This window comes from Lonchura striata, chromosome 17, assembly GCF_050655825.1.
Source record: "Lonchura striata isolate lonStrDom1 chromosome 17, ASM5065582v1, whole genome shotgun sequence".
In the NCBI taxonomy this organism is placed as follows: Eukaryota; Metazoa; Chordata; class Aves; order Passeriformes; family Estrildidae; genus Lonchura; species Lonchura striata.
Window position 1 is genome coordinate 7240379 of NC_140719.1, and position 25877 is coordinate 7266255.

The window sequence follows — 25877 nt, forward strand, 5'->3', positions numbered from 1 at the left end:
GAACTTCAAATCTCTATTTACACATTGCAAAGAGTGAGTGAAGGGACAGTGGAGCCCTGATGTGAGAGAATGGTAGAATCACGGAAGGGTTTGGGTTGGTAGGGATCTTAAAGATCATTTAGTCCAATCCTCTTTCCAGGCAGGGAGACCTTCCACTAAGCCAGATTGCTCAGAGCCCCATCCTGGCCTTGATCACTTCCACAGATGGGGCAGCCACAGCTTCTCTGGGAAAGCTGTGCGAGGGCCTCACCACCCTCAGAGAGAAGAATTTCTTCCTGATACCTAATCTAAACCCTGCCCTCTGTCAGTGTGAAGCCATTCCCCCCTCATCCTGTCCCTTCATGACCTTGTCCAAAGTCCCTCTCCAGCTCTCCTGGAGTCCCTTTAGGCACTGGAAGGGGCTCTGAGGTACTCACAGAGCCTTCTCTTCCCCAGATTGAGCAAATCCAGCTCTCAGCCTGAACACCCTGAGTTAAAAGGGACCCACATGGATCTGACTCCTCCACGTGGGGAACAGACCCCTTTTCATCTGGGGAACCCAGGGGCTGGAAAATGCTTCTACAACTGAAGGTGTTGATGTCCCACCAAGGTCACCCCGGACTCCGGGCTCAGCCTCACTCCAGGCTCTGTGTTCCCACCGCCAGTTCCCCTTCTCCTCATCCCCCCGCTGCCCATCAGCCCCCCAGCAGGACCCCGATTCCCGACATTTCCCTCCGAGCGTTTCCGCCCATCCCCGCGGGGCGGCTCGGGGGGGTCCCGGCGGCGGGGGCCGCTCTGGAATCCCCCTCCCTGCGGGGTCCTCCCGCCACCGGGAGCGGCGGGGCCGTGCCGGAGCCCCCTCCCCATCCCCATCCCCGTTCCCATCCCGCTCCCGCAGCGCGGGGCGGAGCGCGCCGCCCCCCGCCCCTCCGCGCCCCCGCGGCCGCTCCGCGCCCGGCGGCGGAGGGCGGGGAGGGCGCGTGGAGCCGGGGACACGCACACGGACACGCAGCGCGGCTCTGCGGCCAAACCTCGCCAACAAAGACCCCTCCGCCCCGCTGGCCGCCGCCCCCCGCGGGATGTAGCCGGGCCGGGAGCCCCAGCGAGGCAGCGGCCCCGCCGCTCCGTGCCCCGCAGCGAGGCCGGGAGGCGGCGGGCTCAGAGGAGCTGCCGCCACCATGGGCAAATCCAACAGCAAGTTGAAGCCTGAAGTTGTGGAAGAGCTGACCAGGAAAACGTACTGTGAGTGCCCGGGGGGATGCCGGGGGGATGCCGGGGGTGTGATGGATCCGCGCTGCCGCCCGGCCCCGCCGCTCCCCCGGGTCGGTGCCGCGGCGAGCGGCGGCTCCTGCGGGGCCGCTCCCGGGGAGGGCGCAGGCTCGGCCGGGCTTTGTTGGAAGAATTCAGGGATTGGCCTGGGAGGAGGTAAAAACCCATAAGGCGGCGGAGACACGGAGAGGGGCAGCGGGCCAGGGGAACGCGGTGGCTTTTTTTACAAAAACCATCCTCCGTGGCCTATTTCTGAGCCTCCGGGAACGGCGGGGCCAGGGCCGCATCCTGCCCGCCCGCGGCGCCCAGCGGAGCATCGCGCCCTCCCGCACCGCCCCCCGCCCCTGCCCCGAGCATCCTTCCCCCGGGCTGCCCGGGTCCCGGTACCCAGGGCCCGCCGCGGGGATCGCCGTCCCCCCGCCGCCCCCCCGGAGCCCGGCAGCAGCTCCCGGAGCGGGGTGCCGAGCCTCTGGGTGGCTTCCAAAGTTTGGGTGCGTTAGTTGGAGGGGTTCCCTTTGTTATTGCGCTCTGAAGTGGAGAGAAGAGCCAGACACCGGCGAGTTCGATATTTATCTGAGTATCTCAGTATCGGTTTAATAACCTGATTTTCTGAACGAGTGGCTTTCCCGTCTGGACCTCCACCGTAATCTAATTAACGTGGCTGGTGCCTCAGCCATCCAGTTTTAGCAAAATCATTTTTTTTTCCCTGAAGGATGCACAAAGGAAACAAAGGCTTTGGTGGCTCAAGTTTGCCTCCCCGCTTGCAGGTCGCAGATATTCCCCAAACGTGCAGCAGACCTGCGAGCTCTCCCCTCTGTCATTGCTGCAGTCCCACGGCAGCGCTTACCCAAAAAGGCAATAGATTAGGATGCAGCAAGTTCTCCCATATGGAGAAGAGGCAATACTGGTGCATTGCACAACCCTACACGCGGGGTTGCTCTGTGGCAGCGGCGGGAGGAGGGCAGGTGCTGGGGGCATGTCCGCATAGCCAAGCCGGGTGCGATGGTAGGAGAGGTTGGGGTACGCCGGCTGGGCTTCCTCAAGGTGCTCTGGGGGGGGAAGCAGTGAGAAGGTGGCAGTGCCAGGTGGGCACAGCCCCCGCTGGAGCCGAGCTGGGTTTCGGTGTCCTCACTGCAGCTGTCGCCCACGGGAGTGCAGCCGCGCCGGGCCAGGTGCCGGTAGAGCTGTGCTGCAATCGGTTTGCAGCCACTGTGCCCAGCTGATCTCTGATGGAGGGGAATTTGGGAACTGCCAGCCCCAGCACAGCCCTGTCTGCTGGTGATCTCCTGTGTGCTGGGCTTTCTGCACGCCTGGGGTGGCTTCTCTGCCCAGGAAGGTGCCAACACCGGTGGGGCTGGCACGGGGCACACAGGCAGAGGTGCCCCTAGTCTCAGTTACAGCTGAAGCCAGCCAGACACAGCGCTGGTGAAGCCAATGTCTTTGGGCACAGGGATGTCTCTTAGCTGGATAAGGCCAGCAGGTCATTGCTTTTTTGAAGCACTTCATTCCCAACTTTCTGCTCCTCTCCTTTGGGTGCCCTCCCCTTTCCACTGCACCCTTTCAAACAAAGATTGTGGTCCTCTGATCCCTTCCTCAACGAGTTTCCAGTCTGCCTGGAGCTTTGCCTGCCTGCTCTGGACCTCTCACTGCCTCTTTTTAAAGATCCCTGCACCTGTGCAGGTGAGGCAGCAGCACCCAGCAGCACGTGGCCTTTTGCGTGGCTGGAGTCTGGTGCAGCATCCCAACGTGCCCCAGCAGCATGTGGCTGGTGGTGTGGTGCCTGTCAGGGCGAGCTGTTGCTAATTCCAGGGTCTGTTTGTTGAGCTCCGCTCATTCCACCTCTCATCTCTGGGATTAATTACTTTTGCTGTGCACTTCTGCCCCTTCTCTGCAGCTGTCAAGGCGAGCGTGCATTCCCTTGTCTGGTGAAGACTTTACAGGGCCCTCCCAGGCACGGCTGAGAGCTCTGGTTTATCTTCAGACCATGGGAGATTGGCAAGATACCAATTTCCTTCTGTGTTTTGGGGAAGGCAGGCAGAGAGGCAGGCAGGAGGGCAGGGCTGTGCTGAGTACAGTGCCAGGAACTGATCCAGACCCCGGTGCTGTGGCTGGTGGAACAGCTGGAGCAGGGGACAATCAGACACACAAATCCATGCCCTGCTCAAGAATTTCTCGGGAGCTGCTTGGAAAAGGGTTTTTTCCACAGCATGTTGATATTTAGGCACACTTCTGGCAGACACAGGAGCATCCCTGGCCTTTGCTGCCCATCCCATGTCCCATGCCCTGCCATGTTACCAAGCAAGTGCTTGTGTGTGGTGCTGCTTCTGCTGTTGCTACAGCACATCTGGGCAGATGTCTCTAGCAGCCCAAACTGATGCAAACCTGCATTTGTCCCAGGGAGGTTCCCGTGGCAGCGTGAGCCGTGGCTGTGGTACGTGAAGGGTTTCTCCCATGCTGGGATTTCCTTCCATTGCATAATTTTCTGATTGTATGGATTTCCACACAAAACAAAACAAATACCAAAAAGGCCCCTCTCAGTTCTGCAGGATCAGAGGGAAATGTCACCCCCCATGGGGCTTTTCTGCTAATTTATCTCATCCCTGGGACACAGAAGACATCTTCTTGCTCTTCAGTGCCCGGTGGCTTCTTGTGTCCCTTGTCCTCTCTGAGCTCTCCATCTCCTGTTTGTGGTGTTTCTCTGGCCTTGCCTCAGCTGCAGCAATCCTGGGCAAAGCAGGAGATGGGAGCAGCCAGGAGAGCAGCATGGGAAGGCTCAGGTGCCAGGGCAGCTGTGGACAGGGAGGCTGAGCTGAGGATACTGCAGGGCAGCCGTCAACGGGCTCCGTGAGCTGTGAGAAACATTTCCCTGAATGCATTCAGAGCAGGTTGTCCCAGGCCCTGCTGGGAACTGGACATGGCAAGGCAGGAGCCTGGAAACCTCATCCCTTGGCTCCCCTCCCCACTCTGCTCCTGACTTACAGTGCTGGGGGCCAGATTTTAATGGCACTTGGACACCTAAAGGCATGGAAGGGCTTCTTTGAAGTGCCAGCTGCCCAAATCCTGTTGGTTTGGACCCATCTCTGTGTGCCTTTCTGTGTCTCTGGGCTCCTGAGTGCCCAGGGATACCTGGCAATGCCAAACTCACCATCTGACAGGTGCTGGAATCGTGCTGGTGGGGACAGCCAGGCTGCAGGGCTGTTTAACCCTCCTTGCAGAAGGGCTGGTGCCACACAGGAGAGTGCAGGAGAAGTCAACATTGAGTGATAATAATACTGAATAATAAATGATGTAATTCTTCGTGCTTTCATAGATCCTTTCACTGAAAAGTGCTTAATACTAATTAATTTATTAATCCTTCTGATGTCTCGTTGGGGTAGCTCAGAGATGCAGTTTGGTTTTGTGTCCCAGGAGGTGGTAACTCCCGAGACTTGAAGGAACCACCTTGGATCACATCCTCTTCCAGGGGGATTTAATCCTGAGCTTAACTTGGGCCAGGTGCTCACAGCTTAGGGCCAGAATGGGATTTGGGATTGTGTTTAAGAACCTTGTGGGGCCACAGTCAGAGGGTTCTGCTGAGCTGGAGATTGATGAAGGCCCTGAGGTGTGAGTGCAGCCTGAATGAAGAGTGTGACCTGCACGTGTGCAGTTGTGGGTGCACAAAACACGTCCTGGGTGGAAATGACTTGGTGTGGACTCCTGGCAGAGAAACTGGGAGAGAAATACAGTTCTGAGTGTTCCTACTCACAGCAGCACTGCCAGGCCAGGAACCCTTAACATCATGAAGCACTTTTAAAAACGTGCACTTGTTTCAGACGAGCACATTTTAGCTCTTTTTTTCCAGTCATTTTGGGGAAGACTGGCTTTCAGGGTTCCCTTTGCAGAGCTGTTGCCCATGTCCAGGACTAGCTGTGTGTTATTTCTGAGGCTGCAATAGCTGAGCAATCAGGCATGCTCAGAGCTCTGCTGGTGCTGCAGCGTGGCTCTGGGGCCAGCTTGGGGTGGGCACGGCTGGGGATGGTGGTCCTGGTGCTCCTGAGGCCACAGTGGGGCTCAGGTGGAGGTGTGGGAGCCATGGTGAGGGTGCCAAAATGACAGCCAGGCTGCAGAGTGGGTGCGAGGAAGATGCTCTTTTCCCAAGAACCGCATCCCACCCACTGTGATCTATTTTGTGGATTTTAAACTCACTCTGGCATCATCATTTTCTGCTCTTTCACAATAAGCCACAAAAATTGGCTCCATTGCTCGGCAGTAATGCAGGGAATTAAAGGGCATTAGTTTAAGAGCAAACTATAAACATATTGATTTGTAGTTACGGGGGTATGTGGTGGCGGGTGGTGGAATTCTCTGAGAAAGGAAAGGAAATTCTACGATTGCAGCAGTTTCCAGCCAGGAAAATGGATTGGTTCCTTGCTGGCTGAGCCAGCCTGGGGCTTTGCTCCATCATGCCACCCCAGTGCTGAGGAAATGTGCTGGCTGGGGCAATGGGCAGGAGCAGAGGAGGGACCTTGGTAGCTCCCCCACTGCTGCTGGTTTATTTTTAGCCTCCGAAGTGTTTGGCCCCAGGCACTGGATATCTCTGCCAGGTTGGTTTGTGTTGAAATCCCTCCTGTTGCTCATCCAGCAGAAGGTGGGGTGAGCTGGCCGGGTGGCTACGGACCCGTTATCCCTCAGTGGCAAATGCTGGGTGAAATCGTCAATGTGGGTGACTTTTAACAGGGCTTGGAGTGCCAGGATAGATGGGAATGGCTTCAAGCTGACAAAGAGCAGGGTTAGATGGAATATCAAAAAGAAATTGTTCCCTGGGAAGGTGGGGAGGCCCTGGCACAGGTTGCCCAGAGAAGCTGTGGCTGCCCCATCCCTGGAAGTGTCCAAGGCCAGGTTGGCTTGGGGCGCCGGGGCAGGACGATGGGCAGGAGGTGCCAGGGGGATGCCCAGGGGCTGGAGTTTGTTTGGGGTCTGGTTTTGCTGCAGCCACGTATAAGGCAGAGCTGTGAAGGGGATTGCTGTGGTGCAGGTTCACTGCAAGGTCCATGTGGACCTGCTGTGCTGCCTCTGGAGGACTGTGGTGGTCTGGAGGCATCTCCAGCTCCTTCTCCAAGGCGAGCCCAACCTGCTCCCAGTGAATCCAACCCAGGGCATCCCACACACACATGGACATGGGGCTCCATAGGTAGATGTGAGCAAAACAAGCTTTGGGGTTTCAAAAGCAAGTTTTGAGGAGACCCTGCAGTCTCTGGGAGGTTCTTGCAGTGCCAGGGTGGGACGGGGGAGACGTGACCCACACCCTGAGGGTTTTTCTGCGGCAGAGCGGAGCAGCCGTCCCCGCCGGCCCCGCTCGCGCCGTGCTGCTCCAGCATCACAAGAATCACATTTCATTTATCCCCTGACATGTTAATGGATCTGCTTAACCACTCTCCTGACCTTTGCTGCTGCCGCTATAATTAAGGTTGTGAAACAAGAAGCTCTGAAGGCATCAAAGGAAGCGGCTGCTTCAGGGAGGAGCCTGTGGGCACGCTCGCTCTCTTATCGGGGTGACATTTGTGGGGTCGCTTTGTTCCTCCCTCCCTCCTTGTTCTCCTGCATCTTCTAGGGAGCTGGATGTCAAGGAAGCCAGGGCTCGTGCCCTGGGCAGGGGTGGCCATGGGGGCTCAGCCCCAAGGCATGGCCTGTGTCACTTCCATCACCATCGCTGCCATGGGTTCCCCAGCCCGGTGCTGCCAGCACAGGGCTCCCTGCCCACACCTCCTGCTGGAAGGAGGGCTGCCTGTGCTTCATCCACCTGTTTCTCCAGCATCTTCTGATTGATGGCTGGACCTGGTGGAGCTGCTCTGGGTCTCTGTGTCACCCCTCAGTGCACAGTGATCCCTACAGGAGAGACCAGGAGGGCAGCAGGGGTGGGCCTGCTGCTGGCAAGGCTTTGCCTTGAGCATCCTCCTGACCTTCCATGGCTCCAGGGAGTGATGGCTGAGCCAGAGGCACTTCCCTCCTACTTCCCACACTGGTCTAGAGGGGAGTTTTCTCCTCTGCCCAGGGCAGGAAATGTTCCTTGGGTTGGAGATGGTGCCTTGGAGTGCCAGAGGATGCTGAAATCCCTGTGGCCAAGGGATGGATTTAAGCAGGTGGCAGGACACAGCTGCCCATGGATGGCTGGGCAGAGGGGCTGCTCCATCCCTGCTCCCAGCAGCACTGGGAATCCTCTGCCCCTCCAGGCATCGCTGTGCTGGCTCGTGGGGAAGCTGGGATCCGATCCTGGGACAGACCTGCCACAGCCACCAGCTCCTGCCGTGGGGGTGCTTCAGCCTGATTCATTAATTTCCAAATGAAGGCACTGCCTTTGCCCTTCCTCTCCTGCCTTTGCTTCAAAGAACAACTTCTGCTTTTTCCCTAAACCCAATTTCCAAAGCCTAATGTCGGGCCCTTGAATATTTAATAAAGTCTAAAAAGGATTTCAGCTGCATATTGGCTTTCCTGTTGGTACCAGCCCCGGGGGAGATGAGAACTGCTCATGGACCTGTTTATCCAGTCTGGGAGCACGGCAGACCACTAATGGCAACCGTGGGCGAGGAGAGTGCCAAACACCCCGGCTGCTCCGTGGGGACAGGGCTTGCTGAGCACTGCTCCGTGTCCCAGAGGGACAAATGACACCAACAGCTCTGTTGGGCTCGAGTTCTGAATGTCTCAGAGGCTCCCAGACAACCTGGTGATGGCTGATGGGGGCAGAAGCCAGACTGGGAAAGCTGGGATGGGGATGTCCCACTGTGACAGGCAGGCAGCTCTGGCTGTGTGGGTGCCCACACAGTTGGGGCTGCTCCCAAATCCCTTGGGGATGTTTCAGGGATGGGCTCCCACACAGGGACATCTCGGTGTGTGGGTGATGGGAGCAGGGGTGGGCATGGGGCTGAGCTGGGGGCAAAAGAAAATGACATCAGTCATATTCCAGAAACAGTTTGCATGGGGGTGACCCTGGTGCCACAGTCGTGTTTTACTGCCTCCTCCCCAGAGCTGTCCCTGTGCTGCCTGGGAGCAGGAGCAAAGCCAGCCAGGGGTGGTCTGGTGGCCCCAGAGCTGGCAGAGAGCATGGGACTAGGACATCATTAAGGAGTTCAACCTGAATTTTAATGAGACCACATCATCAGGACCAAACCACCCAAATTTCCAAACTGCTGATGCGTGATGTATCCTAAAAGTTACCATCATCAAACAGGGACCTGAGTGAGCTCTGAGTGCCCTAGGATGGGCTGATGCAGAGTCCCAGGGGAGAACTGAGCCTGCAAGAGTTCACCCCATCCCTCCAGCATGGTGCAGCTCCCGTGGGCACTGGGCTCTGTGCTGGGGCTTGCTGCTGGAACTGGGGCAGTGCACTGGGAAGAACCTCGAGTTAATGCTCCAGCTGTCTCTGAGTGCTTCCCCCTGACTTCCCCGAATTGCACAAAGCCACCTGAGAGCCCAGGCTGCCAGAGGTGACCCCGGCCAGCCCTGGCACACAGAGCACCTTGCTGTGCCTGCAGGGAGGTGCCCATTCTGCACCAGACAAGTCTGGGGGCTGGATGAAGTCCCACGGCTGCTGCACTCACCGGCAACAGCTTCTGCCGAGCTTTGTGTTTTGTAGGGACGAGGCCTGGAAGTGGGAATGGCCCCCGAGGCTGTGGTGTGTTTAGCACAGGTAACTCACCCTGCAGAGCCGAGCTGGCCCTGGGTGCACACCGGCAGGACCTCGCTGGGTCCGTGTTTGCGGGTGAAACCTGCACCGAGTGCCCGTACCGAGCTCTGGTGGCTCCGGGGGACCAGAGGCGAATTCTGCAGAGGCTGCTCAGACCGCGGGGCTGCCGCTGTGATCCCGGGGCCGCAGGGGAGCGGGGCGAGCGCAGGCACACGCTGCCCAGCCGGGACGCTCCGAATTGGTCAATATTAACATTGTGATGGTGCTGGGAGTGGAGTTTGCACCAGATTTACGTTCAGACAATTCTTAAATATGTGTTTCGCCGGGACGAGGGGCGGGGTGTGTTTGGTATGAATTGCAGGGTGTGCGGGGCTCACCCCGCAGCCCCCGGGTTCAGCGCACGCATCGGTGCCCAATTAATTCACGCATGAGCACCCAATTAACACACGCATCAGCGCACAATTAATTTACATACGAGCATCCAGCTGGATTTGTGCATGGCTGCCCAGTGAATTCCTCGCACGCTGCAGCTCCGTGCATGAGCGCCCTGATTGTTGATGCATGAGTGCCCAATTAATTGGCGCACGTGGCTGCAATTAGCTCATGCCTGAGTGTCCAATTAATTCATGCATGAGCACCTGATGCATATTCACACCTGAGTGCCCAATTAGTACGTGCACAAGTGTGTTATCTCCTAATTGCACTAATTTACACATGAGTGCCCAATTAGCTCACGCAGGAGTGCCCAGCGAATGGGCATGTGACTGCTAAATTAATCCGTGCATGAGCGCCCCGTGAATTCATGAATGCCCAAAAAATGGATGTACGAGCCCCCAGCTGGTTCGTGCATAAGTGGCCCTTGCACTCTCGCCGCAGCAGCCGGGCAGTTCATGCATGAGCACCCAATTAGTTCACCTAGAAGCACCCACATAATTAATGCACGAGTGCAAATTAGTGCACGCATGATCTCCCGGTGTGTTTTTGCACGAGTGCCCCTCTGGCTCAGGCAGGGGTGCTCATGCATGGAGATGCATAAATGCCCAGTTCCTTCACTCCTGAGCACCCATTGTAGGTGCCTAATTTCTCCCGGCCTGGGCACTGCTCTGAGCACCCACAGAAGGTTTAGGCAGCCCCAAACCCGATGGGAACCCCATCCTGGGATGCTGTGCTGGCTCCCCCAGACTGGGATGCCCGGAGATCCTGTGAAGAAGCCACAGCAGGTCCTTGGGGGAAATAAATACCACGGGACTGCCCCTGCCATGACCCAGTGTGTGCTGGTGGACTTGTTGCCCATGGGTTGGCACAGCCCATGAGCTGGCATAGCTGGAGTGCCCTGTGGCGGTGAGGGAAACCGCTTTGTACCTGGAAATAATTAACTGTTTTCCCTGATAAGCCTGCGGTGCTTTCCTAGCAGCTGGGGTAAGGGGGGGCGTGTGGGGGCTCGGGGGAGACTCCTCACTGCTGCTGCGTGGGGCCAGTGCTTGCTGAGCCTTCGGGAACCCAAATCTGCACAAGGACAGAGCCGCGCCGTTGCTTTTGGCACTCAGGGCTGAGCTGAGTGTGCACAGCCCTGCTCAGGGCGCAGCTCTGCGGCCGTGGCCGAGCCCCTGGCCTTGCACACAGTGGAAAGGATGTCAGCACAAAACAAGCCCCTGGGGGGCTGAAGCATCACGTCACCTCATGCATCCCACCGTGACCGGGGGTCCCTGAACCACTCGAATCCTCCTTCCTCCCGCCCCGTCGCGGTCCAGCGAGTTCCCTGTGGCGGGGCGGCGGATGGGGATTTGCAGTCCCGGGTCCTTCCTCTCCTCTCCGCCTGGAAAACACAAATTAACAGGCTTGAGCACTGATTAACCAGAGCTGATTCTTGCTGCAGTGGCAGCTGGGTGGTGGGAGGAGAGGGGGCACACGAAGGGCGGGTGGTGACGGAGCTGTCAGTCCTCGCCTGTGCTCTGGGATTGATGGAGAGGTGGGGGGAGAGGGCTGGGGGGAGAGTTGGGTGCCGGCAGCTGGGAGGAGGGGGCTGGGGGCTGCTCGAGGGCTCTGTCCCTCTGAGCTGTGCGAGATGTGAAACGCTGAAACCTCCCTCCCAGCTGAGGTGGGAGCGGGAAGGGACCGAGCAGCGAAGAGAGAGGGCTCTTGGATGCGGTCTGGCCGTGTGGGGCAGCTCCTGAGCTGCTCTGGGTGCTCCGAGTGCCTCTCCCTGTCACTGTGGGTGCTCTGGGTGCCTGTCCCTGTGGGTGCTCTGGGTGCCTGTCCCTGTCCCTGTGGGTGCTCTGGGTGCCTGTCCCTGTCCCTGTGGGTGGTCTGGGTCCCTGTCCCTGTGGGTGCTCTGGGTTCCTGTCCCTGTCCCCGCGCTCTCCCGTTCCGTGCGCGCTGCCGCGGAGCGGGGCTGAGCGCTCGGGCCGGCGCCGCCGGGGCTCCCCGTTCGGCGATGCCTCTTCCAGCGCTGAGGTTCATAAGGAACGAGGATTCTCTGCCTTTCTTCAGCGCCTTTCATGCCCGAGGAGCCCGGGGCACGCTGCTGCTGACGAGCTGCTCCGTGCACTGCTCAGAGCCCTCCCCGGCTCCGGGGCAGCGCTGCCCGACACCCGGCCCTGCTCCGCTGGGCTGCTCTGTGGGGCTGCTGTGGGTCACCCCCTTGTTCTGGGGGGTCGGGGCCGCGCCTGGCCGAGGTTTATATCGCTGCAAAGTGGTGTGTGTGTGGGCTCAGCACCGCGCCGTGATCGCTGCCGCGGGAGGGAGATGCTGCCGCGGCACAGGTTCTGTCTGTGAGCGGGGAGATGCGGGACAGAGGGACAGAGGGACAGCCCTGTCCCCGCCGTGGGTCCTCGGTCCCCAGCCTCGGGTCAGGTCAGCCACGCACTCAGTAGCGTGTCCCCAAGGCTGCTGCGGCTGCAAGTCGGGCATTAGCACTCCTAATTGAAGTGGCAGCCGGGAAGTCATCATCTGTCCCGGATCCGTGACAGCAGGCACAGGGAGGCAGGACCTGCTCAGTCCCCACACCGGATCGCGGCTGGGGTGATCCCTGCCCCGGGAACACTGCCCCTGCCCAGAGGGGAGATTTGGTGGCAGCGGAGGGGTGAAGGCAGAGCTGGGTGGTTTTCCAAGGAGATGAGGCCGTGCTCCCACCTCAGGACAAACCCCACAGATTCCTCAGCGCCCAAGGCTGGAGGACAGGCACCGCTGCCTGTGTGCTGGAGGAGGGATGGGGCTCCGTGTGGCTGCATGCCAGGATGCACATTAACAAATCCCTCATCGGGAGCCCTGTGCTGATTTCCAGCCTGGCACCTGAGCGGTTCCCTCCGTCGGAAAAGCCTCTCCTGGGAGCATCACGCATCTCTCCTGCGGCACGAGGGGAGCTGGCTCCGTCCCTCCCTCCGCCTCAGCCCGAGCGTGTCATTACCAGCATTTCTCCCGTACTAAAAAAAGCACGAATTTCTTAATTGTTTCCTGCTGGAGTTGAAAGGCAGCTCCCAGGCCCAAAATAGCACGTTGGGGGAAAGCAGTCGAAGAAGAGAGAGCAGAAGGCGATTTGCCTGGAGGGGCTGAGCCGAGCTCTGACTGCAGCCCCGGCTGCTGCTGTGGTTCGTTTTGCCTGCCCCGAGGGCTCACCCTCATTCTCCTCCTTCCACCTGCCCTCCTTGGTGCTCATGGGTGCCTGGGCCTGCAGAGCTGGTGCTGGGGCATCCTCAGGGTGGAGGTCACGGCCAGTGTCTCAATGGGGATGTGTGCAGGGAGGTCTGTTCCTGTTGGAGATGTCACTCGGCATCTCTCTTTTGGAAGGATGCTCCTGTGCAACTTTTTTTTTTTTTTTTTTTTTTGTGATGGGGAAATCCCTTGGAGCTGCTATGAGTGATGTTTTAGCCCACCCCAGCTCGGCTGCTGGACGCAGCGTGTCCTTCCTGCCAAGAGACCGCTGTGTGCCCAAAACAAACAGCCCTCCAAATCCCTCCTGTGACACTGCCAGAGCCCTGTGTCCTTCATGCCAGATGCTGAGCATCCCTGTGCCTGCATCCCCTCTCCTGGGGAGCTGCTCTCGAACACCCTGTGCTGCTACAGCGGGTGCTGCTTTTGCTGAACCCCAGAGAAATTGGGAAATTAAAGGCTCAGTCCCTCCAGCAACCCCTGTGCTGGGATAGAGGGACCCTCCAATGCATGGGGACAGCTTTGTGCACAGAAATTCCTGCTAGCAGGGATGCTGGAGCCAGAACCCAGCTGGTGATGAGGTGGGGGCTGTTGTGTGTCCTCCTGGCTGCCCCATTGCTGCCACCCCAGCCCTCACCTCTGAGCTCTGCACCTTCTGCCAGGCACGCTACAAATCTTCCTGATGGAAAATTGCTTTCTTTATTTTTCTTGCCATCGAAGGTAATTGGCATCTGTTGGTGTGTCTTCGGTCTCTATTTTTATCAGCCGTTTGCACATTGACATCTCCGCTCGCCTCATTATCCCCGTGCCTTTCAGACCTGCGGCTTTTCTATCATTATTTAGATGCACGACGCAAAGGAAATGACAAAAGAGGCTGTCCCCCCTTGTGCCCTCCTGCTGGCACCTGGCTCCCCGCTGTGGGGAAGCACAGGCACAGCTCCTGCAGTGGGACACGCAGTGACAAGTGCCAGCCCCTGCCCAGCATCCCGCATCCCTCAGAGCCTTTCCTCTGCTGAGGACATTTTTCCTCTCAGCAGCTGTCCCTTGGCTGGGGACACTTGGGGTTGCCAGTGCTGTCTGTTTGCTAGTTCGTTGTATTTTGGGTTTTTTTTCCAGAGCCTGGTGAGGCTTCCCGGTGTGCTGGGATGGGTTTGATGATGTTTCTCCAGAGACAGTGGGTACCTGGGCAGATGCCAGCCCTGGGGCTGTGCCTGTGCCCACGTTCAGTGCATCTATGTCAGGGCCAGGCAAGTCCCTTCCCTGAGCCGCCCCCAGGCAGATGTTTTGGCAGATGTTTTCAGGGTTGTTTTGGCTCTGGGAAGATGAGATAGCAGGGCCAGATCCTCCCCAGGCATGATCAGCTTGTCCCTTTCATGGTTCATCGTAGTTCTGTGTTCCCTGAGCGCAACACAAAACATCCTGGGGCGTCTCCCTGGTTTTGGGGGTCCCCAGCACCTGCAGCCCTGGCCCCATGGACCACCTGGGCTGGCCCGGGCTGTGCCTCAAAAGCAGTTTCTGCCACATGGGGAGAACCTGGCAGCTCGTGGAGCAAGTGAAACCTGGGGCTTCAAAACTTGGCAGGAGCAAGTGAAACCTGAAATGGATTCCCCGGGGAATTCATTGTTGGGAGCCCCAGAGCATTCCCCAGGGAATTCACTGACGAGCAGTGCAGAGGAACAGCTGTCGCTGCAAAAGCACTAAATTTCTGTCTCTTTTTTCTCTTTTCTCCCGTTTTTCTCTTGCAGTCACAGAGAAGGAGGTGCAGCAGTGGTGAGTGCCCGCCACGGTGGTGAGCTGGGGCATGGGGCTGTGGCAGGGGACAGGAGCTGGTGGCACTCAGCCACCCCACTGGCCGGGCAGAGCGGGGACGTGCCGGAGGTGTGGGCAGTGCCCCTGGATTGGGGTGCAGGTGGTGCCTCATAAAGAGGAGACCAGAAAGTAGAGGGGTTTTCCTTGCACACCCTGTGCCAGGGCTGGCTTCTAGTGGCTCTTCCCTCCCCATACGAGCAGCCAAAGAGCACGGGGACATGGGGACTGTCCAGCTGGTGCCCTGCTGCAGGAGGCTGATGCTGTCCCAGCACGTTCCCTTTGGCAGCAGGGCCTGCAGAGGCTGCCAGGGGTAGGACCCACTGCTGGTTTCTTGCCAGCATCATGCTCTCACTCCATCCCCTCCGCCCCACCGAACAGAGCGCCCTAGAAAAGCCACTGCTTCCCTTTCATCTCCCTATCCCACCAGTCAAGGTTTGCTTTCTTTATCTCTTTCTCTCATCCTTCCCCCCCACCCGATGAGTCATAGCTGCAGCAGCGTGAAAAAGATGTCACCGGCACTTCGCTTTCCCACCTCACCACCCCCTTCCCCTCCTCCTCCAGCCCTTGTCCCGCTGCAGCGGGCGCCTGACAGATCTGGGCGATGTTGCATAATATTCACCCACCCCACATGGTCCCCGTGTGGTCCCCCACGCTCCCTTCGTGCTCCCTGCATGCTCCCTGCCTGGTGCCCACACCCACGGGGCCAGCGAGCCCCTTCCCCGTGCCCTGCGGTGCAGCTGCACTTCACAGCACCCAGGTCCAGCCTGGAGCTGGGAGCCAGGCCTTTTTGGGGTCTTAAAGCATTGATGGTTTTGGAAGTGGCCCTGGCTGTGCCACCTGAGGACACAGGAGCCCTGCTGTGCGCCCCAGCTCCTCTGAGCAGCTTTCATTTGGGGTCGTGCAAGAATTGTCACAGAATATCCTGAGCTGGAAGGGACTCACAAGCATCAGCATAAGTTGAACTCCTGGTCCTGCACATCCCAAGAATCCCATGTGCCTGCAACTGTTGTCCAAACACTTCCTGACCTCTGACATCACCACTTCCCTGGAGAGCCTGTTCCAGCCATCCACAGAACTCAGTGGTCACTGTGCCATTGTGCCAGCTGGCGTGCTGAGGTCATGGGGACATTCCAGAGACAGATTATATTAAATGTTTTATTTATCTTATATCTATTATATTATATTAATGCCCTGGAGCTGGGTTTGGCAGGGACACTGGTTCACACGCCAGGGCATGGCTGCAGCATGGCATCGCTGCCAGTCTGGCTGGGCAGTGAGTCCCTGTCACCTCCCATGTCCCAGACAATGTTCAGCACACATCTGGTTGTGGCTGTTGCCACTTGTGGACTGGCAGCAGGTTGGAGCAGTGCAGTGGCATCACTTGCTGTCGCTGGTGCCGCTCACCGTTTGTCCCCGCTGCCACCCTCACTGTGGCACTCACAGGGACTCATCCACAGGGTGGGTGATGGGAGTGATGCCAGGAGCACCTGGGGACCTTCCCAGCTCCAGCCCCCTGCAGGGAGCCCCCCAGCTCAGCGGGGAGGCCCACGCTGTGCCCTCCATCCGCAGGTACAAGGGCTTTATCAAGGACTGTCCCAGCGGGCAGCTCGATGCCGCCGGCTTCCAGAAGATCTATAAGCAGTTCTTCCCCTTCGGTGACCCAACCAAATTTGCCACCTTTGTTTTCAATGTCTTCGATGAGAACAAGGTAAGTCTGGGATCCAGAGGCTCAGTCAGGGCTGGGCCCGTGGCGATGGTGGGATGGATTTGGAATGTGCCTGGCACTGGAGGAGCAAAACATTCCAGCGCTTCCTGGGGTGTGAAATTGAAGTGGCACAGCTGGAGCGAGCCCCTGTGCTTGCTGTAGTTGGGGAGAGTGATGTGGGGAAGAGCAAGGCAGGAAGGGAGAAGCAGTGTTTTGGTGTCCTGACAAAAGCCCATCCCTGTGGTGCTCCCACGTTCCAGAGCTGCTCCTGCTGGGATGTTCACTGGTGGGCTGGGCACAGGCAGCTGGATCACAGTGCTGGGGATAAATGCATCACTCCTCCCTCCCTGCTGCCTTTTCGGATGTGCCCCCCCAGAGGGGATACATGAGCAGGGAGGACTTTGCTGGGCAGGAGTGGCAGCAGCACCCTGACCCCTCCTTTTCCCCCCCAGGATGGGAGGATCGAGTTTTCAGAGTTCATCCAGGCGCTGTCCGTCACCTCCCGGGGGACGCTGGACGAGAAGTTGAGGTGTAAGTGCTCCCCATGGGATGCTGGTGGGCTCAGCCCCACGAGGGTGCTGGGGTGTGTGTCCAGGGCAGGGACCACAGTCCCAGCCCCCTGGGGTTGCTCTGTCTTGCAGGGGCTTTTAAGCTGTATGACCTGGACAACGACGGATACATCACGAGGAACGAGATGCTGGACATTGTGGATGCCATTTATCAGATGGTGGTAAGAGAGGCAGGGGGGACACAGGGCAGGCAGTCCCTTGGGGGTCCCTGCTGGGCTGGAGCTCAGCTCTGTGGGAATGCTGAACCACCCCCAATTCCTTCTTTGGCCTTTTTTTTGTGGGGGGTTATGGCCATCGTGGCTGTCATGGCCAGGGCAGTGTCTGGATCTGATTGCTGAGGGTGGTTCTGGTGTCATCTCTGTCCCCTTGCACCCTGTCCTGATGTGGGGTGTGGGGGGACAATCCTCGCCTGGGGACACCTCCAGGCAGGGCACAGATGGGTGTGTGACCTGGTCCTGTCCTGCTGCTGCAGGGGAACACAGTGGAGCTTCCCGAGGAGGAGAACACACCAGAGAAGAGGGTGGATCGGATTTTTGCCATGATGGACAAGGTGAAGATGCTTGAGGGCTTTTTCCCTGTGGCCAAGGGATTTAAGAGGTGCTGTGGGTCCCTTTGCTGCATCCTGGCTCTTGCGGGTGCCTCCTTGCCCCATCAACACAAAGTCTGAACTGCTGCCAAGATCGCTGTGGGATACCCACATCCCTCTGGGATCCTGTGTCCAATATCAGGGTCTCCAGGGTGGCCTTGTCCCCTCCACGGTGCAGCCATGGGTGGCCCGGTGGGGTGGGGAGGGTGCGTGGGCTGCTGTGGCCGTGCCGGGCTGGGCTGGGTGGGCCGTGCAGTAACGGGAGCGTTTTGCAGAACGCCGACGGGAAGCTGACGCTGCAGGAATTTCAGGAGGGCTCCAAGGCCGACCCCTCCATCGTGCAGGCGCTCTCCCTCTACGATGGGCTCGTATAGTCCCGGGGCCGAGCGGCGGTGAGTGCAGTGCCGGGGCAGCCCCATCTCCCCATCTGCCATTCCCACCCCCCCCAGGCTCAGGCAGCTGATTCTCCTCTGCTGAGGCACCAAAACATGGATATCCCCCCCAAATCCGGCCGGGGGGAATGTTTCCCCATTCTGATAGGTTTCTCCCAGTCCTTCCCCTATCACAGACCTCATCCCATGGAGATGGAAATGTTTGCCTGCAGCACAGCTCGTGCTCTCACCAGCAGATGTGGCTGCAGAGGAGGCAGGGAGGCAGCTGGCGTGCTGAGGGCATGGGGACACTCCAGAGACAGATTATATTAAATGTTTTATTTATCTTATATCTATTATATTATATTATGCCCTGGAGCTGGGTTTGGCAGGGACACTGGTTCACAGCATCACACAGGTGATGGCCTGAGCATCCCGTGGTGCTTGCTGTGCCCTGTGGAGCTGTGCAGAGCCCCTTGGAGTGTTTTTGGCCATCACAGTCCAGGCAGTGTCCTGGGAGTGGGGTGTTTTTAACCCCACTGGAGTTTTGAGATTTTCAGCATCTATTCTATTTCTGGCCTTGCCCTTCCAGCTGTGCTGGTGTCTCATGAGATGGCCACAAGGATTTCTGGCCATCCTTCTCACCCCGTTTCCCCCCCGTCCACCCTTTCCTGCAGATGCCTGGGGGAAGATGCTCTCCGTGCCATCCGACCACGCGAAGCTTGCCTGTCCCTCCCGGCCTTCCTTTCTGTTCTGCGAGCAAGGAGTGCTGCGAGCTCACTCCCCTCTGCACCCCGAACCAGCCGCTGCCATTCGCCAACCTCCGCTTCTTCCAAAAAAACCCCGCGCCAGGCCCCGGTCTGAGCGGCGGCGAGCGTCCGAGACTCCAGGGCCGGGGAGCGGCTGGAGCATCGCCGCAGGCAGAGCCCCCTCGGCCTCCTGGGCTCCTTTGCTCCCTTTTTCCTACATTTCGGACGGGACTGCGGATGCGCCGGCGGGATCCTCTCTTGGGAAGCGGCCGGAGAGGAGCCCGAAGGCAGCGGGGGCTGCACCCCCAGGGTCTGTCCCTGTGGGGTGCCCGGCGAGCCGAGGCACCGGCAGAGTCTGGGAACAGAGTCCTGGCGTCACCCACGACTGGCAGCCCGGCTCGGCTCACTAGGGATATATATTATATTATTATTTTATTTTTTCTGGTGAGACAGTATTGTGCTTTTTGGTTTTGTTTTGTTTTGTTGGTTTTTGTTTTTGATTTTTTTTTTTCCTTCGGTGGAAAAAAAAAGTGAGGCTTTTTTTTATATGCCCATTCTCGACGATCGATATCCTTATTTATTTGTTGTAAATGTTGCTGCTGTGTTTTGTCTCTCGTGCGCGTGTCCACCCACCCAGGTGAGGATTTGTAAGGTTTACATGCTCGTATTGCGGGGACCCGGGAGCCTGCAATAATAATGAAGCCAAAAATCTGCCTTCCCCCCTCTCCTCCCACCCCCTGTATCCCAAGCTCCATGGGCTGGCTGCTGCTTGGAGGGGATGCTGTAGCTTCTTTTCCTGTTCCCGTGTTCCCTGCATTTTTCTGTTCACCCTTAGGGAGCCCAGTGAGGGCTCACTCAGCCCAGCCTCTGAGCAGACCAAGCTCCATCCCTCCATCAGGCAGGGTGAGGAAATTCTGGGCACCAGAGCATCACTGTGTCCTCCCTTTTATTCATTTTCTCACTGCATGAAAAAGTATTCATGGAGCCCAGAGTTGGGTTTTGCTTTCAGGCAGATTCCTTTGCTGTGTTCTGCTTTGCAGATGGGGGAAGGTGTTTGGTGGTGGCTGTGTGCTGGAGGGGCAGGGGGGGAGCCTTGCTCTGTCTTGTTCCCATCCCAGCTGGGCCAGGGTGCCAGGGCAGTGCCAGGCTGGGCTGAGCACAGCTCAGGTGTCTCTTTCCCCCACCACTCCCACAGCACATGGGAGGTTTTGCTGTGTCTCTAAGCAGAGCTGCTTGCAGCCACCTTGGAGGAGGCAAAAGGCTGGGAATGCACACCAGGGGACTGAGCTGCAGCCCCCTGCCATGAGCGGGGCCTGCACAGCCTCTCCCAACTCCATCAGCACCCAGCACCCCTCGGGGATGTGCCCCCAGCTCAGCCCCACCAGCACCCACGGTGGCACACAGCTGGCATTGTCTGCTGGGGCATGGGCATGGCATGGGTGATGCCTCAGCTGCTCTGGGAAAGGAGAGATTTGCATTCCCTCAGGAGCAGAGTGCAAGAATCCTTTGGGACCCCTAAAGCCACCCTGGGGCCTCACCCTTCCCTCTCAGGTCCAGCTGATGGTAGCAGCATCTCTCCACCCAGCTGTGTCCCAGCTGCTGTGGCCAAGCCCAGACAGAGGACTGTCCCCATGGCAGTGGGAGGTGACATCTGGGTGACATCTGGGCATGGGGGACAGTCTGACAGGTGTCTCACAATGCAGGAGACAAGGTGGTGCCTCAGCATTCCTGGAATCCTCCTGGCATGGCAGGGACACATGTCCCAGCCAAGGGATGCTGGTTCTTCACCGTGCAACCCCACTCCCCAGTTTCGGGATTTTGTGCTTGTGGTACTTCTTGATGCCCATAAAAAACCACTTTTCCCCATCCCCAAGGAGACTGACCTCACGTCCACGTGCAATATTTCTGCCTCTTCTGCAGTTCCTGCCCCTGAGGATGCCCATGTTTCATTGTGGGGGTGCTTCTGGAGGGTGACCCTCACTCACTCCCATGGAAACCCTTTTCCTTGTTGCTCTGTGGCCAAAATGCAACTCTCTGGGGTAGGTTTTTGCAGTGCCTGCAACTTGTTGAATGCTCATCTGCCAGACTGGTCCCCTCCTGGTGCCAATCAATGTTCCCAATGAATGTGACACTGCTGTAATCACCTCTGCTGATGAATGATGGCCCCTGCCACGTTTGACGTAGTTCCCAGGCAAAGGCAAACCTCATTTATTCTGACACTGTTCCCTGGAAAGCTTTTAATTTTTGGAGGATCTGTCATGGGCTGAGCTCCATCGGTGCTCACAGATGTCTCCCCTGGCAGTCAGCCCTGCCAGGGCTCTGGACACGCTGTCTGTCCCCGAGCAAAGCGTTTTGGCCCCAGTGTTCCCCCTTGGCTGTGGGTTTGGGACCCTGCCTTGGATGCTCCTAGTCCCACTTTTGGGGGAGCACTCAGGGCCCCTGATTCCTCCTGACCACCACCAGGATCTGCAGTGTCTTGATATCACTGAAAATAAGGCTTGGAGCATCTCGTGCTTGGAAATGTCGGCCTTAACCTCCTCGTGCCTCAGTTTCCCCATCAGTGGAGTGGCTGGGGTGAGCCATTGCCCTCTGGAAAGCAGTTTGGTGTCTGTGCCCTGGCAAGCACGAGTGCTGGATGTGGCTCAGGACTGCGGGCACAGGGCTTGGCAGGACCCACGGAGCACCAGGCACGTGCAGAACCCCGGGAACAGCGCAGGGAACGCTGGGTTTGCCAGGGACTCTTTAATTCCAGCCTCTGCTTCAGACCTGCTCACGATGGAACAGGCAGCAAGCCCTGCTTTGTCTCTGTTGGTACTCGGGTTCCTGGTGCCTGTCCCAAACAGAGCCCTGGCCATGGCAAGGGGGCCCAGAGCAGAGCCAGGTAGAGGAGAGGGTCCAGCCCTGGTGACCGTGGCGTGTGCCCCCCTCTCATTTGTTCCTGTCGGTGTTGCCCCATTAAATGCCACATCTGTACTTTCCTTTCTTTTCACTTTTCTGTCTGTGTGCTGATTGTTGCTGCTTTGTGTCTGTCTTTCCTTGAGCTCTGGGGCTGGGCTGAGCTGAGCTGTTTCCCCCAGGAGCAAGAAGGTGGGAGAGGGCTCTGGGGGCAAATTCCTCCCTGCCCTCTCCTCACAGCACAAACCAGGACCCGAGAGAGAGAGAAGTGAAGGGTTTTTCCTCTGGGGCAGGCTGTTAATTAATGCAATTTATAACGAGACCAGGCTGGTCCCAAGAGCTCTCTCCGTTGGGTTGGTGGAGGGGGGTGTTTGCTTATGGGGGACCCCAGACCCTGTTTGTGCCAGGTCCCAGCTGCACCTCATCCTCCTTCACAGGAGCAGATGCCTGTTGGTTCTTCCCGTGCCATCAGGACACCATGTTCCTGTGGGATGGGAGGCTGGGGTTGTGGGAATCCCAGCGCAGGTCTCTGCTCCTCAGTGGGCAGGGATGCAGCTGCCCACAGGGTGGAATTGTCTTGGAGTCTTGGGGTCTGGGTTTGAGCCCTGCTTGGAGCAGGGCTGGCTTTGAAGCAGGGCCAGGCATGGCGTGGGGGCAGCTGAAATCACTGGCAGAGCTGCCCCCTTACCATGTATTTAGGACTGGGGGGTCATTTGGGATGGGTGAGTGACCTGCAGCCAGCTCACTGTCCCCCATCCAAGGAGGAGATTTGGGGCATTTTGTGAGAGCATCTGTCACATGTCCTTCCTGAGGGCATTGGAGGGGAGAGTCTGGCTGGGACAGAAGCGAGGGCTGAGGGCAAAGGAGGGAGCTGATGGCCCCAGTCTCACTGCAGTTTGGGGTGCAGCAGTTTTGGGGTCTCAGTTACACATTTCAGCCCTGCCTATTCAGGAAAGTCATCCTTCCCTTCTCTCTCTGCTCCCGTGGCCACCAGCCCAGGGCTGGGTGTCCTGTGGCACAGGTGTGACCCCTGGCCAGGGGGTGGCCGAGCCCTGGGCTGGGAAGCAGCAGCTCCAGCAAAGAGCCTTGTTTGTGAAGATGAAGCCTGTGTGTGCGTCCGTGCCGGTGTCTCGGCTTGCATGCCCCGCTGCCTTGTCTTGAGATGAATTCAAGAGCAAACCAAGCAAATGAAACAGTTCAATAACAGAACAAAACAAAACCCAGGAACTTTGTGACAGTGGAAATAAAAGCTTAATGACAGTAATGAAGTGGCAGTGGTCTGTGATGCGTCGGGGTGGGGGGGTCACAGGGCTCCCCAAAGCTGCCTCGGCACCCAGCGGGGCTGGGAGCTGAGCTGGGGGTGTCACTGTCCTGTGCCCCAAGCACAGGGTTGTGATGGGACCAGCACAGGTGTAAATTGGGATGCTCTGGGCTCTGTGGGTAGTCAGTCAGTCAGGCACTGTGCCCACACTGTGATGAGCTGCCAGGTCTCAGCTCCAGGCATCCCAGGCACCCTTCACCCCCACGACACTGCTCTTCCCTCCTCCTGTTACCCAGACACAGCTCTCCCTCTGCCGGGTCCCATCCTGACACAGTGCCTGCATCCCTTTTTCCTTTTACAATGAAGACACAGCCGTGTGCCCATGGGCACTGTCCCAGTCCCCTCTGAGCCCCCTCATTGATGCAGCAGGCTGGAGCCACTGGGTCACTTTTGGCACAGTGGCTGCAGAGGAATCTGGCTACAAATATCCCATAATTGTAGCCTGGACGTGCCCCTGGGCAGCCCCCCTGCTCTTGGCAGGGCTCACAGTGGGCTCACAGCCTGGACTGGGTTTTCACGTGCAGCCTTGGCCATTCTGCTCTGCCAGCTCTTGTGGAAACGAGCCCTGCGAGGCCTCCCTGGCAGCCCATCTCTTGTGTTTGCTCTCCTAACGAGGCTGACTAATTATTTCCGGGAGGCCAAAGGAGATGTCCTAATGGTCCGAACAAGGAGGCTGTGTTTGTGCAGGGGGTTTTGTCCAGGGGTGCTTTGTGCCAGCCCATGGTGGGAGCTCCCAGGGATTCCTCCCCTGTGCCATGGAGTGGGCAAGGAGAGGCACAGGCTCCCAACCACGGTGGTTACCCAGAGGCTGTGCCTTAACCCCCAGCAGGGAAGGGGTTAAAGCCCAGCTAGCACAGGTGCTCCCGGGACTGGGAGCACTGGTGAGTGTGGGAAGGGCTGGCTGGGATTCATTTGGTGATGAGAGGAAGCTGTGGGGGTTTTTGTGCCAGTAGCGCTGGTGCTCCCTGCCAGGATGGAGCTGGCATGCAGGTTGGTGGCTGGGGATGAACTAAGGTAGATTTTGTGGCACTTTGGGGTGGGGGACTCCCCTCAGCTCTGTAGGGCTGGGAGTGCAAAGCCTGGGGGAGTGCAAAGCCTGGGGGAGTGCAAAGCCTGGGGGAGTGCAAGCCCTGGCTGTGGGACAGGAGGGGAACAGGCCACTGGCACAGCCCCAGGGCAGAAGTGTCACTGTCCTGCTGCAAGGGGGATGTCCTTGCTCTGAGGTTGGGCTAGGCTGAGCCCACGCTTGCAGGGATAAAGGAATGCACAAGGATAAAGGAATGCACAGGGATAAAGGAATAGTCCCACTGTCCTGGGTGTGGGTTATGAGCCCGGTGATCTCCAAGGTCCCCCAGCTGCTGTGTCTGGGAGGAGCAGGGCTGCTGCTGGGGGTGCAGGAGGTGCACAGCTTCACCTGGAGCCGGCTTTTGGCCGTGGCTGAGCCCTGGGTCCTGCTGCGGGGGAGTTGAGCAAGAGCAGAGCATCCCAGCGGAGCAGCCGTGAGCTCAGCGCTCCGCGCCCGCAGCCAGCGCTCCCGGCCAAGCGCTGCCTGTCCCGGCCAAGCGCTGCCTGTCCCAGCCCATGGCCTGGCTCCGGCTCTGTCTGCGCTCTCCGTGACTCTCTGCTCCCTGTTCGTGGGGTGGCTGCGTGGCTGAGCCCACCCGAGCCCCCCACGGAGCCCCCTGACCTCCAAGCCCCGTTGCAGAGCCCCATTCCAGGGCGCTTTGCCCAGCAAGGGGGGGGTTGGAGTCCTTGGGGCTCCTTTCACAGCTGCTTCTCCCCCGCTGGATTTTGGCAGCGTTTCCTCCCAGGTGCTCAGCTGTGACCCCCGTGTCCTCCCCTGACCCCCGCTCCCCCCAGCAGAGCAGGGGCTCTCTGAGCCGGGGGTCGGCGCTGGGGAGGGCGGCTGGGCAGTGTTTCTGACGATCCCCTGGGCTGCAGGATCTGCTTCCCAACCCCTGCATCTCCATCCCGATTTCCTCCAGCTCCCACCCACCTCCCAGCCGCGTCGCTGCCTCCCAAAGTCCGGTTTTTCCTCCCGCCCTCGCTGCTCCCTCCCAGAAGTTGAGCGCTGGAGGAGCAGGTCCGCAGCTGCGGAGGGCTGGGCGCTCCCGGCCCGGGGTCCCTTCTCTGTCCCCGCCGCGTGTGGCCCCCGCACACCGTGTCCCTCCGTGCCGTGGGGACAGCGCCCGGCGGCTCTGCGGGCAGGGACAAGGACACGAGGGGTGCTCCTGACACCTGAGCGTGTCCCCCACCATGCCACCCCGCAGAGGGCTGTTGGTGGGTCTCTGGATGCTGCTGGCCCTCAGCGTGGCCGAGAGCCCCCCAGGGTGGGCCACCCTCGCCTTTGTCTTCGATGTCACCGGCTCCATGTACGACGACCTGGTGCAGGTGATGGACGGGGCCTCGCGCATCCTGGAGCGGACGCGCGGCAGGAGCACCAAGCCCATCAGCAACTACGCTCTGGTGCCCTTCCACGACCCAGGTAGGTCCAGGACAGGGTGGGGATGTGTCCTGCCAAGGATGGGGCTGTGGGGACCTGGGCTGTGGCTCTGGCTGGGTCTGGCTCTGAAGCATTCACTTCACAAGCACTTGCACTGCTCCTTCTCCCTGTTTTTAATGCCCTGGTGACTGCTGTGGTGGGGATGGCACCTCAACAGCAGGGGGCTGGGCTGGGGCTCCTGTCCCATGTGGGGGTTGTTTCCACCGTATTAATCCCAGGTATGCTCTGTTGTGGGTGCCTCTTCCCCTTCCATCCTGCTCTAATCTCCCTGGGATAATCATCGGGGTATTTCTGCCCAAGTCCACAACATGCTTCCAGGCCACCTCGATAAAAACACCACTTGCTGTGATATCAGAATAGTTTCTTTCTGCCCCTACCTTTGTCTTCTCTTTGTGCACACTCATAAAAGAGCAGCTGCTCCCCAAAAGATCCCTGGCCTCCTACAAGGAGAGTGGGACTCAAACTTTATTTTCAGCAGAAACATTGAGTTGAGTGAAAACCACTGGAGCCAGACAGGGAAGGAGGCAGAAGTAGTGAATGAATTCCTGCATTTCTTTGCTGGGAGCCTCCCCCAGTAGAAAAAGACACTGGGTTTGCAGCTCACCCTGGCTGGGACCACCCAGCGTGTTGGGAGAAATTCCTGGGCACAGGAATAATTTGCCAAAGTGGTCATGGTATGGGCACAGGGGCTGGTCTGCCCAAACCCATCTCTCTGCTGGTGCCAAGCCAGGGTAGATGCTGGACCCCGGGTCTCACAGGTGTTTGAACCAGGGCAGTTCCAGGAGCACCAGCAGCATGGCTGGTGTTGGCAGG

At 58.7% G+C, this 25877-nt stretch overlaps 2 protein-coding genes across 2 annotated transcripts in view; both read left to right on the top strand.

The window, feature by feature from the left end:
- The first annotated feature begins 909 nt into the window (after nucleotides 1-909).
- NCS1 (neuronal calcium sensor 1) lies at nucleotides 910-22504 on the top strand. The gene is made up of 8 exons (XM_085594137.1): nucleotides 910-1221; nucleotides 14302-14326; nucleotides 15935-16073; nucleotides 16523-16601; nucleotides 16712-16800; nucleotides 17112-17189; nucleotides 17501-17617; nucleotides 18274-22504. The coding sequence occupies exons 1-7, from the start codon at nucleotides 1158-1160 to the stop codon at nucleotides 17597-17599; spliced, it is 573 nt and encodes a 190-aa protein (XP_085450263.1). The 5' UTR covers nucleotides 910-1157; the 3' UTR covers nucleotides 17600-17617; nucleotides 18274-22504.
- An 878-nt stretch (nucleotides 22505-23382) lies between these two features.
- HMCN2 (hemicentin 2) overlaps nucleotides 23383-25877 on the top strand; it is a 35868-nt gene continuing 33373 nt past the window's right edge. The window contains exon 1 of the mRNA XM_085556457.1: nucleotides 23383-25046. Within this exon, the coding sequence (XP_085412583.1) occupies nucleotides 24818-25046 (229 nt within the window). The 5' untranslated portion in view covers nucleotides 23383-24817. The remainder of the gene's footprint in view (nucleotides 25047-25877) is intronic.